At 35.0% G+C, this 18,632-nt stretch overlaps 1 protein-coding gene across 1 annotated transcript; it reads left to right on the top strand.

Moving 5' to 3' along the window:
* Positions 1 to 10,138: 10,138 nt before the first annotated feature.
* On the top strand, positions 10,139 to 13,937 carry LOC109169612 (beta-galactosidase 15-like). Its single transcript, XM_019318491.1, has 15 exons — positions 10,139 to 10,309; positions 10,404 to 10,499; positions 10,594 to 10,706; positions 10,790 to 10,856; positions 10,974 to 11,066; positions 11,177 to 11,320; positions 11,410 to 11,495; positions 11,584 to 11,689; positions 11,780 to 11,867; positions 11,946 to 12,064; positions 12,173 to 12,334; positions 12,427 to 12,629; positions 12,711 to 12,927; positions 13,018 to 13,236; positions 13,323 to 13,937. Exons 1-15 carry the CDS (start codon positions 10,139 to 10,141, stop codon positions 13,920 to 13,922), a joined length of 2,484 nt encoding a protein of 827 aa, XP_019174036.1. The 3' UTR covers positions 13,923 to 13,937.
* Positions 13,938 to 18,632: the final 4,695 nt, after the last annotated feature.

Here is an 18,632-nt window from a genome sequence, read left to right as displayed (position 1 = left end):
CTGTGTACACATATTTGTAGGATACATTTAAAAGCACCACGACAATTGTAAACCATATAATATTTTAATCTTTTTTAAAAATATTTTATACTCTTTTATACTTACCTCACGAATCGACTTATAAAACACCAATCGGTATAAAGTGAATAAAGACCGGAGAAATTTTACCAACAGATTAAATTTAACGGTCCAACCAGCAAAAAATCACAAAAAGGTAACCCATTGTGAGGTAGATGAAAATAGGACAGTACTAATTTATTGTGCACCCAATGCTAAAATGGTTGGACAACCACTGACCAATTCAACCGTTTACTCGCGGGTAGAAGACCAAGTTGCCATTACTGCTAAAACTACAAGCTAATATAAGGATGATAATTTCCGCTTTGTCGCATTCTGATCAACGCGGCAACCTTAATCGATGTTAGTTTTTTGTTTTGCTATAAATAGGTAACACATTGAGAGCATGCATGCATTCTCATTTGAAATGCACTGTGTGCAGAGAGAGAGAGAGATGAAGAAGAGTACGCAGAAGAAGAAATGGAATTGTAATATATTTCCCATATGTGATAATGATACACAAGTAAAGAGAGATATATATACAAAACAATATAACTGTAAAATAATGAATAAAGGAAATCTACCTAATATGTAGCCTATGTATATGGAATGAATGTAATATATATATCCCTAATTATGCATGGAGAGATTAATAGAATATATTTTCTACATTTAATCTTTACACTCCCCCTCAAGCTGATGGGTGATGCATGAGCTTGGATGCGATGGCTTCAAATGATTGTGGAAGTAGACTTTTGGTGAATATGTCAGCCAATTGTTACGTTGAAGGAACGTAGGTGGTGCGAAGTTAGCCATCATTAATCTTTTCACGAACAAAGTGACAATCAATCTCAACATGTTTCGTTCGTTCGTGAAAGACGGGGTTGTTGGCTATGTGAAGCGATGCTTGGTTGTCACAGTGGAGTTGTGCCGGGTGGGTAGGAATGTCTAATTCAGAGAGTAATAATTGAAGCCATGTGATTTCACTAGCTGCATTAGCCATTGAACGGTATTCGGCTTCAGCTGAGGACCTTGAGACAATAGATTGTTTTTTTTTTTTTTCCATGTGATTGGACTTGTGCCAAGAAAGGAACAATAACCAATGGTTGATCGGCGTGTGGTTGGGCATGAGGCCGAATCAGCATCACAATAAGCATGCAGGCACAAAGAGTTACGATTGTGAAGCATGATACCACGGTCCGGTGAATTTTTGATATATCCAACAATGCGTAGTGCTGCTTGCAAGTGTGGTTCACGTGGAGTGGAAATAAATTTTGAGAGAAGATTGACTACATAAGTGATGTCCGGTCGAGTTACCGTAAGATAGAGGAGAAGACCAATTAAGGGCCTGTAAGAGGAAGGGTCAGGAAGGAGATCACAGTCGTGAGGATTGAGATGGTGGTTGAAGTCAATGGGTGTCGGTGCAGGTTTGCATGCCAAAAGTCCTGTGTCTGAGAGGATTTCACGGGCGTATTTCCGTTGATTTAGAAAGATCCCTTTGGAGGAACGTGTCACTTCTATGCCAAGAAAGTATTTAAGGGAACCAAGATCTTTGAGATGGATTTTGCTCGCAAGATACTTTTTGAGTAGTTTCGTAATGACCATGTCATTCCCTGTAATAATAGTGTCATATACATAGACAAGCAAGAAAGTTAGATAAGAGTCTCTTTTATAAGTGAACATTGAATGATCAGCTTTGGATTGTATAAAACCAGCATGCAAGAGAGAGTTAGAAAAAGTGGTGAACCAAGATCTTGAAGCTTGTTTGAGGCCATAGAGGGATTTATGTAGACGACAAACTCAAGTCTCCTACTTTCGACGAAATCCAGGTGGTAATTGCATGTAAACTTCCTCATTGAGATCTCCATGTAGAAAAGCATTAGATACGTCAAGCTGACAAGTGGGCCATCCTCGTACGGCGGCAATGCTAAGGACAGTGCGGACGGTCACTAATTTAGTTACACGGGCAAAAACGTCTGTGTTGTCAGGCCTTTCTAGCTGGGAGTACCCTTTGGCGACAATACGGGCTTTATATCTTTCAATTGTTCCATCGGGTTTATATTTAATGCGGTAGACCCATCGACAACCAATAGTCGTTTTTCCAGGCGGTAGAGTTTGAAGAGACCAAGTGTTATTGACTTCGAGGGCCTGAATCTCTTCTTCCATTGCCTTCTGCTATTTAGGATTAGTTCGGGCTATTGAGAATGAAGTTGGTTCAGTTTCTTTGGTAATTGAATTGATGAAGTGTGAGTGGGATGGACTTGAGAGAAAATGAGAGAGTGGATATTTGGGCATGGTAACTAGGTAACATTGATAATCTGATAAGTATTTAGGGGGTTTGGATTGACGTTTTAAACGTCATGGTGATGGCGGAGTAGGTTAAGAAGGTGGCTCCGTTGGAGGTGGAATCGAAGTATGAGAGCCAGTCAATGGTGAATGGGGTGGTGGGGTGGTGACGTAAAAAATGACATCACAACTAACAAATACCTTTTGAGTATCCAAGTCATATAACTTATAGGCTTTTTGAACTTGAGGATAACCAAGAAAAATACAACGTTTAGCCCTGGAATCAAATTTATTAGGATGGTGTTGTATAGTAGAAGCGTAACAAAGACAACCAAATGTGCGTAAATTAGAAAAATCAGGAATGTGACCAAATAACATCTCGTAGGGGCTTTTATGCTGTAAAATAGGGGTAGGGGTACGATTAATGAGATGTGTGGCTGTCAAAATACAATCACCCCAAAAGGATATGGGGAGTCCTGCTTGAAAACGTAAAGCCCTTGCCACATTAAGAAGGTGACGATGCTTTCGTTCTACAACCCCGTTTTGTTGAGGAGTGTCAGGACAACGAAACTGTTGTAAAATTCCATATTGCAATAAAATATTTTGAAAAGCAATTTGTGTAAATTCTGCACCGTTGTCTGATCTAAAATTTTTAACACAAGTATTAAAATGATTTTTAACATATGCCAAAAAATTAACAAGCAATAGATAAGCATCAGATTTAAACTTCATCAAATAAGTCCATGTAGCTCTTGAAAAATCATCAACAATAGTCAAAAAAATAATGATGTCCATTCCTAGTGGGGCTAGAATATTTTCCCCAAATGTTCACATGAATTAAATCAAAGCATGCAGTAGTAGCAGTTCGACTAATTGGAAAAGATAAGCAAGTTTGTTTAGACATGTGGCAAATATCACAAGGGTCTTGAAAATCAGAACAACCTAATATTGGAATTAATTTTTGAAAAGTAGTATGAGAATGCTGACCAAGTCTAGCGTTCCATGTATTAGGTGTAGTGGTGAGTAATGCATGTGAGGGTGTTGTGGTTAGGTAGTATAACCCATTACGTCCATGGCCCCGACCAATCTCCGTCTTCGTTGAAAGGTCCTGAAACACACAATAGTTAGGGAAAAAAATAATGCTACAATTTGAAACTTTGGCCAATTTGTGCATAAATAATAAATTGAATTTAAAGGTTGGGACATAAAAAACATTAAACAAAGTTAAATTATTGGATATTGTAGTATTGCCAAGGTCATGAATGGCTATTGTATCTCCGTTTGGAACTGATATAGTTGACATATGACAAGCATTGATAGGTGGTGAATTAAAGAGAGAATAATTAAAGCATACATGATCAGTGGAGCCAGTATCAATAACTCATTCAGTTGATGCATTAAAAATAGAAGCAAGTGTGAGAGATATACCAGCAAGATTCGCCTTTGGTTCTTTTACCTCACGAAGTAGTTGAAGCAATTGTTGGATTGAGTCTGAAGATATGGAACCTGTAATTAGTGGTGGAGGTGTAGGAATGGATGTTGGGGTGCCATTGGTATTGCCTTTTTTTGTAATACTTGTGCCTTGGAGGATACCCGTGAAGCTTATAACATACTTGTTGGGTGTGGCCAAGCAGTCCACAATGTGTACATTTCGGCCTTGAAAGAGTTTGGGTGGATGGATTAGATGGTTGGTGGGCAACATTAGCGAAGCTTGGTGTCATCTTATTAGTTTGGCCAGTAGTTTGTAAAGGTGGTGGGTGTTTACCCAATATTGATGTGTCAACTGTTGGTGGAACAACAGAGGACCAAGGAACATTACTGGACAAAGAAGACGTGCATTAGTTTGCAAAGCTACAGAATTTACTGGAGTAGTAAACTATAAGCTGCTTTAACGGTTGGCATGGTAGTTTTGAGAAGGAGATTGCTGCGTGTTTGGGTATATGTTTCGCGTAAACCCATCAAAAATTGGAATAAACGGCGCCGCTCCATTTGAGAAGCATAAGCAGTCCGCGCTGAGCATGTGCATACTGGTGGAGGATCAAGCAGAGCCAAGTCATCCCATAGTGCACATAAGATGTTATGATAATCTACAATAAAATAATCTTGTTTCCTGATGGTTGCAATACGCCTTTCAAGATCATAAATACGAGGACCATTTGCCGTAGAAAAATGCTCTTTGAGATCGGCCCAGACAGTAGCATCATTTGGAGCATATAAAACAGTGTAGGCGAGTGAGAGATGGATGGAATTTAGCAACCAAGACATTACGATATTGTTTACTCGGTGCCAACGAGCATGGTGAGAATCAATTGCAGGTGGCATAGGAAGGGTACGGTGCCATCAACAAAACAGAACTTGTTTCTTCCTTTTAGGGCCATTGTTGTAACACCCCACTTTTCTAACTCTTAATAATCTCTCTAAACAGTCACTAACACAATCTCAACTTTTAACTTTCACTTTAGCTTCTCATTGAAAAACTTCTTTGTTTCACTTTCAAAAGATAGAAACAAGTACTTTAAACACATTGATAAAGCACAAACATTTAAGCAAACACAAAGGATCTCTCCGTGTTCCCACTAACACTTAGAGTTTCTCTTAACTCTGATTCTCATACTCGGTTACTGGACTTAGTGTCCTTCTCATCTCAGTTTTCATAACTTAGGGCTCTTTCCCTAATCTTATCCTTCTTAGGATTTCACTTAGAGTTTTCATCTTAACTTGTCTTTCTTAAGACTTCAACTTAAAGGTCTTTCCTCAACTTGTCCTTCCTAGGATTTTCACTTAGATTTTCTACACTCAATCTTAAGGGTCAAACTTCCTAAGTTTTCCCGCGGTTCGTACCGCTCTAATACCAATTTGTAACACCCCACTTTTCTAACTCTTAATAATCTCTCTAAACAGTCATTAACATAATCTAAGCAACGGAAAATTAGATGAAAGTAGTGAGGGTGTCACCGCCACAACCACCACTCTTGGTGATTGCACAGGCTAAAGGGGTAAAACTATAACATACGATTAAGTCTAGGCACTGAAGTAAATACTGAAAAGTAATGGGGAAATACGTCACCCCAAAACAGTCTACAAACATCATCATAAAGTATAGGGTCATAAGTCCAAATCCATAAAGACATCATAAATAGAACTAGAGTTTAGACAGCTCAGATTAAGAGACTAATCTAACTCGATCTCTTCTCACTGTTGGGCCCATCTGAAAGGGGTTTTGCAAGCAACACATAGACAAACAGGAAAACACCCGTTAGCACGAAGCTAAGTATAACCACACTCAACCCTGTAAAACATTCTAGCATACACTTTGAAAATATTTGATATCTTTATAACAATAAGCTAATCTCAAAACATCTTTAGTTTATCATATTCTTTCTAAAGGCTTGCACCCTATAATATCAGTTGGCATGCTTATATATGAATAAAACTAATCACATATATTCATATACATATAGACTTCTCAAATAGCTTATCAAGCAATTCATGCTTACAGATAGGATCATGTTTAAAGATCATATAACACGTGTTCACATGCTATCACACTCTTATCACATAGCTTATTAAGTAGAACTTCTACTACTTCACAATAATCATGCTCAAGGAACCTCTCAAGCTAAACTTCTTATTAAACAATCTTTTACGATGTTCTATTCACAAACAGTCATATATAACATTATGATCATACTTCTCGTGCAAACTAGTGCCACAGTATAATCATACTCTTATGCAATCTAGTGCAACATTATACTCATGTTCATATGCAATCTCGTGCAATAATATAATCATACTCTTATGCAATGTAGTGTAATAATACACTCGTACTCTTATGCAATCTAGTGCGATAATATACTCATATTCATATGTAATCTAGTGTACTAATACATTCATACTCTTATGCAATCTAGTGCAACAATATACTCATTTTCATATGCAATCTCGTGCAACAATATACTCATGTTCATATGCAATCTAGTGCGATAATATAATCATACACTCATATATAAAATAGGGTACTTTCTGTGGAGGTTTCTTTGTTACTTTCTCGAGTCACTCTTGACTCTCTTTCTTTCTATCGAGTCTATATTGACTCTCATAATCGAGTCTCTGTTGACTCTCTCTCTTGAGTCTCTGATGACTCTCTTTCTTGAGTCTCTGTTGACTCTCTTTCTTTCTCTTATACTCGTTGACGGCTTAGGGTTTCACAGAAGTGTGACTTACCCCATCGGGAACGGCATAATTCCGACCCAATATCTCATACCGTCTACGGAACCAATCTCGTGGTTCAAACTCTGTGGAATCAAGTATCGAACTATTAGTGTGCACACCCCCTAACTAGGATTCCAAGCCCGGCGGGAAGTTTCCAACCTCGTAACGTGGGAATACGCCGCGTTACATACTCTGGGACCGCAATGACCATAAATATCTCCCGAGAGGAACATAGTCCAAACGGTATCCTCCAAAACCTCACCAATATAGATAATACATAAATATATCTCTCATGCATCAATCTCATGCATGCAACAATTCTACTACTTCTCAATGCATCAAAGAATGATATACCACATGCTTATGGTTTTCAAAAGTATTCTTGGACTCACGTTGGCCCTTTATGCATTTTTGAAATATGACTCATGTGAAATTTCAAATGCTCTATAACATGCTTCTAAATCATGTATACATTAACAAATATGCTTGACATATTTGGCCCTCAAAACTTGTCCAAATATGTCAAATTTTTTTGGACATATTTGGTCCTCAAAACTTGTCCAAATATTTCCAAAACAATCTCAACAACTCATAAACACATACCAAAGCATTTCTAAGCATAAACACATCAAAAGCTCATAATTTCTACTCATTCCTACTCAAAACTAGGCTTCACAGAGCCAAATCTAAAGAGAAATCCATGGGTTATACCTCTTGTAGTCTAGACTTCTTTCTTGGATCTCTTCTTCCTCTTGGTCTAGCTTGAGCCTCCTTCACCACCTACACTTCCCAACACACCTTCTATCCTTAGCCTATATTCTTAAAGACTAAAGAAAACTAGAAGAGAAATGATGCTAGAAAGGAGGATGAACAAGCTTACTAGGTTGAAGCTTTTCTCCTTGGATGTTGGCAGACAAATGTGAGGAAGAGGCAATGAAAATGAGATCAGGAAAATGTGATGGAATGAAGGGTTTATATAGGGTTCAAAACCCTAGGATGATACCCAATGATTGGTTGAGGGTAAAGGGGTAATTTCCCCAAGCTAAAAGATGACTTTATAAGAGATTTTTGGATGTCTTGTGGTTCACCATGTATCATGAACCATAGGCTAGAAATGATATTTCTTTATTACTTTGGGGTGGAAAGTGAATTTTCCCAAAAACTATATGGATGAACACTTGTTCAAAATTTCCTTTTTAATTCTCCCGGTCTCACTCGAGTAAAATTCTCGATTTAAATCTTGGTACGCGAAGTACCCGAAAACTTTGGAATTTTCGATTTAAAATTTTTAATAGGATGAAAAAGCTACTTTGAAATTTCTTAATACTGGATTTATAAAATAAAATTTTAGGTTGTTACAATTGTCATTGCAAGGGACAAAGGATAATAATTGTCAATGCCTATGAGAAGGATGACAACAAGGGTAGTGCATGTGCCATCTGAGGAATGGAGGAAAGAAGGGCTCTCGATGTCAACATGGGTGGAATTTGACGGTGGTAGAACAATGGAAGGAGTTAAGGTTTCAGTTGTGGGAAATGATGTATTGGATGAATGTTGGGACATGATGAGTATTTAACAAAAAGAAGGAAAATAAAAGCTTTGATACCATGAAATGCACTGTGTGCAGAGAGAGAGAGAGAGATGAAGAAGAGTACGCAGAAGAAGAAATGGAATTATAATATATTTCCCATATGTGATAATGAAAAACACAAGTAAAGAGAGATATATATACAAAACAATATAACGGTAAAATAATGAATAAAGGAAATCTACGTAATGTAGCCTATGTATATGGAATGAATATAATATATATACATCCCTAATTATGTATGGAGAGATTAATAGAATATATTTTCTATATTTAATCTTTACATCATCCATCTCCATTATATTAATCAAATACTATATATCAATCTCCAATGGCCCTTTTCAGCAAGGACGGAGCCAAAGGGGGGCAGGGGGGCAGCTGCCCCCTCACCCCACCCTCATCCCATTTATAATCTTTGTATGTATATTATCCAAGTCATGGCATTAGTACTTTACACATTTTTGTCTAGGGCTTTGGATCAATACATTTTTATCCAAGTCATGTCAAAATCACACATATTTGCTATGTCTCGTGCTGGGGATAAAACTCTACTCTTCAGTAACTTCTGAATAATCTGATGAAGAGAGGATTGTAAAACTCTACTCTGCTTAGTAAAATAGTTAGCTTATCAATCAGTTTTGGTTTTTTTGATCAATATTAGTGTTTGACTTGGCTAACCAACCAATATGAGTGACTAATTAGCTTTTTGTATTAACTTATTTCTCCAAAATACAAATTCAAAAAATTGCTCAAAACTGCTTTTTGATAAAGTCATTTTGTATCACGTAATCAACTAACAGTTAATTTACCAACAATCAGCTAATGTTATCAACTAGTCAAACCCACAAATCAATCAACTAACAACTATTTACCAAACACACTCATAAGCTTTTCCATATGACATAAAAAAACTATTTCACATTGAAGGTAATCCAAAATTTAGCTTTATTCATGAGAAAGTATTGCCAAAATGCACCCTATGAGCTTACAAATCCTCTTTCATGCATTCCAGTAAGTATTAGTATGTCCACTGCGCTATAGATGGTCTTTGGACTGCGATCTGTCTCTTTAGTACCAGATAATGCAGCATATATTTCTTTAAAACGATCACATCTTTGCCGAACTAATTAATTCTAAGCCCACATACAGAACCCCCGCCCCCGGCGGTAGCCGCAGAATTAGCCCACACGCACAAGGAATCCAATTTATACCTTCCATCATCTTTGGACTTTTTTCTCATACATATTTCCAACGGTTTCCCTCACACCGCCGCTTCCCGTTAGACGACAAAGCTAAGTCCCCGGCCCTGAGGCATTCCTATTATTATTTGCATTATGTCAAGATAATATTTCATCAATTATTATTATGCATTTATTTACTTAGAATATTTTGGACACTTGAACGCCCCAGGCATGGAGCATGGATGCACTTGTCAAATGAGCTGTTCTATTTTGCCCTTTGTTATGCGTTTATTAATCCTCCTTGATTAACTATACATCTTATCTTCCATTTTTAAATTTTTATTTCTATGCTAGCCCTCTTTCATTTTATATCATCTGGAACAATATTGTCTACACAGTATAATTTATTTATGAGACACCGTTATCTCTCACAAAAATCGATTTTTAAAAAAAGTGAAAAAATAATAATTTTTTAACTCTTAGAAAAGGAACAAAATAAGAAAAATTATTTATTAATTAATTTCATACTTAATATTTTATAAGCCTTTATTACTTTTGATGTCTTTCAATGATTTAAAAATAAATGAATAAATTATGTGATAAAAATCTTATTCAAATTTGACATAAGGATAATTTAGGCTTTTGAATTTTTTTAAAAGGTAATTTAAAGATAATACATTTTTACTTAGTAAAAATAGCTATTATTTAGATTATGATAGTTATCTACATACTTCAATTCCTTCTTATAAATAGGGGAATACTAAAACAACAAATTTATTCCAATCTTTTCTTATTCTTATTCTTCTTTGGTAAAATGGCATCTTTACTCACTAGTTTCAAGGCACTTGCTCTCACTATATTATCTTACAATTTACCTTTTTATGATGCTTTACAAGTTACATATGATAATCGCGCCTTAAAAATTAATGGTCAGAGAAAGCTCATCATTTCTGGTTCCATTCACTATCCTCGTAGCACAGCTCAAGTATTTCTCAATTTTGTTATATATTCTATTAAAATAATTTTTTTAAATATTTTTTTTTGTATTGTTAATATCTTAAATTTGTTTATTTATATAGATGTGGCCCTCTTTGATCAAAAAGGCAAAAGATGGTGGCCTCAACACTATAGAAACTTATGTTTTTTGGAATGCTCATGAACCTAATTACCGAGAGGTTGAAATTGGAATATTTTAATATTTTTTTATTAATTAATTTGGAAATACATGTTTATATATAATTTATTTTTAATTTTTACTTAATATTACAGTATGATTTTTCGGGAAATAAAGATTTGATACAGTTTCTCAAGGCAGTAAAAAATGAAGGGCTTTATACTATGCTAAGAATAGGTCCATACGTTTGTGCAGAATGGAATTTTGGGTAAATGTCAATCTTGATATTTTTTTCATAAACATTATAAATCTTTAGGAGGTTTTAAAGTCCTGTAATGTATTAAATTTCAGAGGATTTCCTGTGTGGTTATACAACATGCCAAACACAACTTTCAAAACCAACAATGCAGTATTCATGGTATTATTATTATTGTGGTTGTTGTTGTTGTTGTTATTATTATTATTATTATTATTATTATTATTATTATTATTATTATTGCATTTCAAATTTTTAAAAATTGATTTTTTTGCTCAGAGGGAGATGGGAATCTTCACAAAGAAAATTGTAGACATGGTAAAAGGAGAGAAACTTTTTGCTAGTCAAGGGGGAAATATTATCCTTGCCCAGGTAATGTTGCAATTTTCTGATTTTTTTTTTTGAATTTTTATTCTTTTAAAAAAAAAAATTCACCTCAAACTTAAATATTTATTATTATAATTTTTTTTTAAAAAAAATAGATTGAAAATGAGTATGGGAATATTATATCGCACTACGGAGAAGAAGGAAAGAAGTATATAAATTGGTGTGCGGATTTTGCTCTTTCTCTGAATATTGGAGTGCCTTGGATCATGTGTCAAGAGGATGATGCTCCCAAAACTATGGTAATTTTTTATTTTTTAAAATTATTTTTATATTTTTTTGGTAATATAATTATATATATTTAGTTTAATTTCCTTGGTAAAAAATGCAGATTAATACCTGCAATGGATTTTATTGTGATCAATTCTGGCCTAAGAACAATAACCCTAAATTTTGGACTGAAAACTGGAGTGGTTGGTTAGTATGCTTTAATTTTATTTTGTTTATTTATGTAATTAATTGAAAATTTAATTACACTTATAATTTTGATTGAAAAATATGTAAGGTTTAAGAACTGGGGTGATGGAGACCCTCACAGACCTGCCGAAGATCTTGCATTTGCTGTTGCTCGTTTTTTTCAATATGGTGGATCTCTACAAAACTATTACATGGTATCGTGTAATATGTATTGTTAGGCATAAAAATTTGTCTATTATTACTTCTCCGCTTCCCCAAATTAACCTACTTTCTCATTTTTTTAGTACCATGGTGGAACAAATTTCGGAAGGACATCGGGTGGACCATACATTGCTACAACATATGACTACAATGCTCCCCTCGATGAATATGGTAAAGTTCTAATTACCAAACTTTAATCTGATCTTATTCTGATCTATTGATACTAATGCAATTGTGGAAATGATTTAGGCAATGTGAACCAACCAAAGTGGGGGCATCTCAAGGAACTCCATAACCTTTTATATTCATTGGAGGATGTACTTTTGTATGGCAATGCAACCAACACAGATTATGGAAGGATGATGTCGGTAAGTGCTATAATTCATTATAATTGATAATTCTCCAATACCAATTTAAATTATTTTTGTTCAATTTTCAATCAATCTAATGACTTCATTCTATATTATATTTTTCAGTCAACAGTGTATGAATACAATGGGAAAAGGGTATGCTTCTTAGGAAATGCAAACGACAAAGATGACATATCCATCACCTTTGAAGGCAAGAATTACATCACTCCTGCATGGTCTGTCACAATTCTCCCTGACTGCAAAACCGAAGTTTATAATACAGCCCGGGTGAGTAACTTATTAAAGACATCATCTACATTTACTATAATATTCATGAATGTAACTAATAATTTTATTGACATTTTTTTTGTTGTATGTAGGTTAATGCTCAAACAACTGTGATGGTAAAGAAGCTAAGTGAAGGGGCATTGAAATGGTCATATAGGCCTGAAACTATTATGCATCTCAAGTATGGTCACAAAAATCAAAGCTCAGTATTGATAGATGCTCTTGATGCCAAACAATTGTTCGATCAGAAAGTTGTAACAAATGATACTACTGATTACTTGTGGTACATGACAAGGTATGTATATTTTGCAAATTTTTTTATATTTTTTTTATAGGATTGATCACTAATTGATTAGTATTGTTTTAATTTTTTCAGTTTCAAGATAAATGAAAACAATCCAATTTTGGGTCAAGAGCTTACTCTTGAAGTTAATACCAAAAGCCATGTCCTCCATGCCTTTTTTAACAACAAGCACATAGGTTCTGAGTGGGCTCAAGATGATGGAAAATTTACATTTTCATTTGAAAGGAATGTAAAACTCCGAAAAGATATCAATACAATTTCTTTACTTAGCGAGACTGTCGGACTACCCGTAAGAGTTTTTTCATTACAACCATCAATTTTTTAAATAATCTTTATTTTTATTCTTTTTCCCTAATTCTTCATTGTGTTTTCTTGGTAGAATTATGGACAATATTTTGAAAAGGTAGGACAAGGAGTTATTGGACCAGTTAAGCTAGTTGAACCAAATGGTGAAGGGATGGATTTATCAAAGAACACATGGACATATATGGTCGGACTACATGGAATTAAGAAAGGACTTTTTGAACTTGATGACCACAATAAGTTAACATGGCACGAATCTGACTTCCAAACAGACAGAATGTTCATTTGGTATAAGGTAACTTAATTACATTACATACTCTCCCCACTTTTAACACACAAACTTCGTATGTAACTTTTGTGCTCTTCTTTTTTATCTTGCAGACATTCTTTAAGACCCCAGCTGGTGAAGACTCTGTGGTGTTGGATTTGACAGGAATGGGGAAGGGAGTTGCTTGGGTGAATGGACATAACATTGGTAGATACTGGCCATCCTTCCTTGCCAAAACCGATGGCTGCCCTCAATGTGACTATCGTGGAAATTACGGTGGATCAAAATGTGTAACCGGGTGTGGAAAACCTTCACAAAGATGGTACCATGTTCCACGTTCCTTCCTACGTAAGACAGGGAACAACCAATTGGTTTTGTTCGAAGAGATGGGCGGTCGTCCTCAAGAAGTTAGGGTGCAAACCGTGACAGTAGGAAGCATATATGCCAATGTACGAGAAGGAAACACAATGGAATTGTCTTGCCAAGGAGGAGGCAGAAAGATCTCAAAGATCAACTTTGGTAGCTTTGGTGAACCAATAGGCAGCTTCGGCTCTTTTGAAACAAGCCATTGTGATGCCACAGACACCATACCAGTGATTCAATCGGCTTGTGTGGGGAAGGAGAAGTGCACTCTCCATGTTTCTGAAGCCCTTTTCCCAACCACAACCTGCAAATCCAAAACCAGAAGGCTTGCCATTGAAGCTACTTGTTAGTGTGTTGGCTTAGATTAGATTTTTTTATGTTTAGATTTTAGATTAGATTAGAATTAAGACTAATTCAGTCTTTTTTATCCATATATTTTAATTCAATAATATATGAAAATTATTATTTAGTTAATTCAGCTATCTTGTGCTACTTCCAAATGAGGTCATATAGCATCTCAAGCTTTAAAGAAGGCCATACAACATACCCAACTCTTAAACAATCACTGCATATCATTAAACAATTCAAAAGCTCTAGCAAACATGGACTCCTTAACCATACCAGAAATCATAGTATTCCACGAAGCAATATCACGTTTAGGCAAATTGTGGAACAATTCAATAACAAAATCTAAACTGCCACATTTACTATACAGTCCCATAAGTGCAATCCAAATAGCCCAATTTGATGATCAAAGCGTGAACTTGAAACCCCAATTCTAAATTCTGTGAGCGAATGCAAGCAGTCAACAAAACGACAAAGCCCACGGCTATACTCATTGGGTTCAATACCTGAGCCTCTCATCTCAAAGAAGAGCTCCACGGCTTCAATTTCACGGTTGATTTTTGCAAAACCCGCCGTGTATGATTTTATATCCGGGGAGGAAAGAGAATCAAACAAGACCCAGTTTCAGATATGCGGAAATAAGAGCATTGGACAACTGTGTCCTCTTCAAGCTTGAGAACCATGGCGTGGACGACTCTAGTAAGCCCAACGTCGCCGGAGCGGACGGAGAGCGGAAGAAAATCGGCATAATCGACGGCGTGCTGCTCAGGGTATGGGAGACTGTCGCGGCGGGACGGAGTATAACGGCGGCCATGGAATTGTGAAACGCTTATTGGTTTGGGAGAAGAAGCATGTTGCCCGTTCAACTATGCTTCTTTTACTTCTTACAGGGTTTATCTTCTGATTCTGAAAAAACAGAAAAACAGAAAAAGACAATTCAGAAAGGGTTTATTTATATTTGAGTAAATTATTGATTTGGTCCTTCAATTTTAGGCTTAATATCAATTAAGTAATTATTGTTTTTAGTGTTAATTATATTTTGTCTTTTTTTTTTTTTTTTGAGTGTGTAATTACAATTTTAGCAGATATCTAGATTCAGTCAGTTTCTAGAACTTGTGTACGTTTCATATTCATGACGAGCAGGACCTCAAAAGATGACAAAGCACTCTCTCATAACTTTTAAAATAACACGTTTCTCGGGTCAAAATAAGTATAAGTTGTCAAAAATATATTGAAACAAATGATTTGAGTTGCACTTGCTCCACTACTCCTTGATCTCTAGTTCTCTAGTGCGTGTTGGTTTGATCACTCAACATTTGATTCAAACTTTGTCTAATTATATAAGGTCCAGATTGTGAGCATATTGAACTCTTACAGAGAAGAGTTAGTTATTAATATTTGAGGCGTTATTTGATTATCCAAATATATTATAAGCTCAACAACTCGGTATTATCATAGATCATTGTTAACCATCAGCACCCCAAACATTTGTTGAAAACCCCATTTTTCTTTCTTTTTTAAAAAATAATTAATTTGGGAGGATGACCTATTGAATTGTTGGAAACCTACGAATTGGAAAAATTGTTTAAAATTGGTTAGTTTAGGGACCCAATTGTTGATTTTTTAGGTTCAGTGGCCTAATTGCATTATCGTGTGCAATTCGATGGCCTATTTGACCCTTATTCTATAAATAAATAGTAAATACTTTTTCCTCATAATAGACGTTAGGGCTGTTACGAACCAAACATAAACGAACGGAGGTTGTTCGTGTTCGTTTATTAAGGTTTTTGGAGTGTTCGTATTCGTATTCGTATTCATTTGTTAAGGTTTTTGAAAATCCTGTTCGTGTTCGTTTGTTAAGCGTTCATTACTATTTGCTAGCGTTCGCGAACACGTTCACTAACGTGTTCGTTAACATTAATGAACACGTTCGTTAACATTAACGAACATGTTTGTTAACAAGCATATTCACGAACATGTTCATTAATGTTTGCGAAAGAGAATACAAACAAATATCAAACGAACACTAAACAAGCTTGTTCGTGAACATTATTAAACGAACACAAACGAGCTTGTTCACGATCTCTTAGCAAACGAGCTTACAACTGTTCAAACTCTGTTCCTTTATTTACCGAGCTCTAAATTTTGTTTGTTAATGTTCGTTTACCTTAATAAACGAACATAAATGAACGCTTACTGAACACAAACATGAGTAGTTTACCGAAAGCTCTGTTCGCTAACAGCCCTAAGAGTAGTGGTATACAGGATGGTGATGTTGGTAGCCGTTACCATCATATTACCGATATAGGACAAAGTAGCGGTACTAGTGACAACTACTACAATGTCGAAATATTTAAATTAGTGACGCAATGTAAAAATACGATTAATATTTTATGTATTTGTGACCTGTTTATGAATTGAACCAAAAGTGACTTGTTTACCTATTTATTGTTAAAGTAGCGGATATCAGGTTATTTAAAAAAATATTTTAATAAAATTAAGTAAATAAATAAAGTTACAGATATTTGTTAAAATAAATAAATAAAATTACCAAAAAAAAATTTGGTTAAAAATAAATAAATAAGCCTTCGTCTACCGAAGAAAGCTTTTGTCTCCTGCCGACACAAGAGGCTAAAGTCATTGGTTTGGGAGGCAAGTAGTTCTGTAAAGCAAACACACCTCGACTTGGCAATGAAGACTACACAAAGTTGTTTCAAGATGCATATCAGTACTTGTCAGAAATCCCACCTACCGGAATACTGGGCATTGTTAGAGCATTTCCAACCATTTACACCAAAACACCAAATTTCTATACTAAACACCAAGAACATCTCCAACCCTTAATTATATTTCATATTTTATTAATTATAATTTAATGAAATTGCCACAAATATTTTCACAGAGACTCTCAATTTCATTTTTTTGAAAACAAATTTCATTAATTATATTAATTATAATTACCAATTATTGTGGCAATTACCATAATAATTTCATTAATTATATTTGTGACAACCCAAAATTTAATTTTATAAATCCGGTTTGAAGAAATTCCAAAATACCAAATTTTCACTCCATAAAAATTTTTGTGATTAAATTGGTGTTTGAATAAATTATTTTGAGCCACTTTTAAATAAATTCAACACCGGGACTTATTTTAAATCTAAAATCCTAAATTTTCGGGTACATTGCGTACCAAGTTTTGAACTGAGAAACCTATCTGACTGAAACCGGGAGAATTCTGAGAAGCCTAAATCAAATGTTTATCTAGAAATCATTTTGGGAAAATTCCTTTTTCAACCCCAAACTATTTTAAATAACAATTCTAGCCTTGGGTTCATGGAGCATGGTGGACCACAAGCTATCCAAAACCTTTTCTTGAGTCATCTTTTAGCCATTCTATTTTACTCTTTTGCCATCCACCAATCATGGGAGATCCTCTTAGGATTTTGAACCCATATAAAAGGAGTAGTAATCTCATGTTTTCTCCTGATTCCCAACTTTGTCTGCCGAAACGATAGCTCTTCTAGACCAAAGAGAAATCATAGTAAGTTTCCATTCATTTCAGCCTCCCTTATATCCTTCTTTCTCCGAGAACTTAGTAGCAAGATTGTTGTTGGATTATTTGAAATCATAGTTATATGTCTTGCACGAGATTGCATGATTAGTCGCATTAGATTGCTTATGAGTTATATGTCTTGCACGAGATTGCATGATTAGTAGCATGAGATTGCTTATGAGCTATATGTCTTGCACGAGACTGCATGATTAGTATTTAATAGCATGAGTTTGCTTTATGAGTTATTTGATAGCATGAGATTGCTTATGAGTTGTATGATAACATGAGCTAGTTTTTGCGTTATATGAGGAAGCGTGAGATTGTTTAGTACTTGAGAAAGCTTTAGATTTGTTTACAAGTTTTGAGACTGTGATGTGATGTTCGTTGTATAAGCATGCATATTCGTTATTAGGTTGCAAACATCTAGATGTTATTGCCAAAGTATGATTTGAGTGATTAAGTTGTTAATCTAAGAATGAGAAACTGTTGTTTTCCAAAAGTATATACTGTATTACTTTACAAGGTTGAGTGGCGTTATACTTAGCTTCGTGCTAACGGATTTGTTTTCTACTTGTTGTATGTTAACCCCTTTCAGGTGGGCCCATCCAGTTCGTAAGAAAGAGAGCATGAGTTAAACTAGTTTAGCTTAGATAGCTTTGTAGTCTAAACTCTTATGTTATTTTGGATTTGTAGTTGACTACCTTCTTTTGTTGGTGTTGAACACCGGGGCTTGTTTCCCCAAGTTTGGATGTAGTACTTTTGAGTTTGACTCTTTTTAGATCCCTTTTGTAACCTGTGCAGTCACCGTGGGCCGTGATTGTGGCGGTGACATCTCTTTATGTTTATTTAGTTGTTTTAATCCGCTGCTTTAGTTTATCTTTAATAGTTTTAGTTTGTTAAATTAAGTTTAAGAAAAGTGGGGTGTTACAATATTAATATAATATTTGTTCTCTTCCAATATTTAAATACATTACCATAAAATTATCATAATAATTACACGAAAGAAAAAATAAAAATAAAAATTTATCAGGACAATTACCATTAATGAAATTAGGAAATTATATTAACAATTAATTAGTATTAAGTTAAGTATAATTTATTTTCTGTGTATAATATTATACATTTAGTATAAAAAAATATATATGTATATAGATTACCA

This window comes from Ipomoea nil, unplaced genomic scaffold (genome assembly GCF_001879475.1).
Source record: "Ipomoea nil cultivar Tokyo-kokei standard unplaced genomic scaffold, Asagao_1.1 scaffold3316, whole genome shotgun sequence".
NCBI lineage: Eukaryota > Viridiplantae > Streptophyta > Magnoliopsida > Solanales > Convolvulaceae > Ipomoea > Ipomoea nil.
This window is presented reverse-complemented; position numbering and strand designations above follow the sequence as displayed.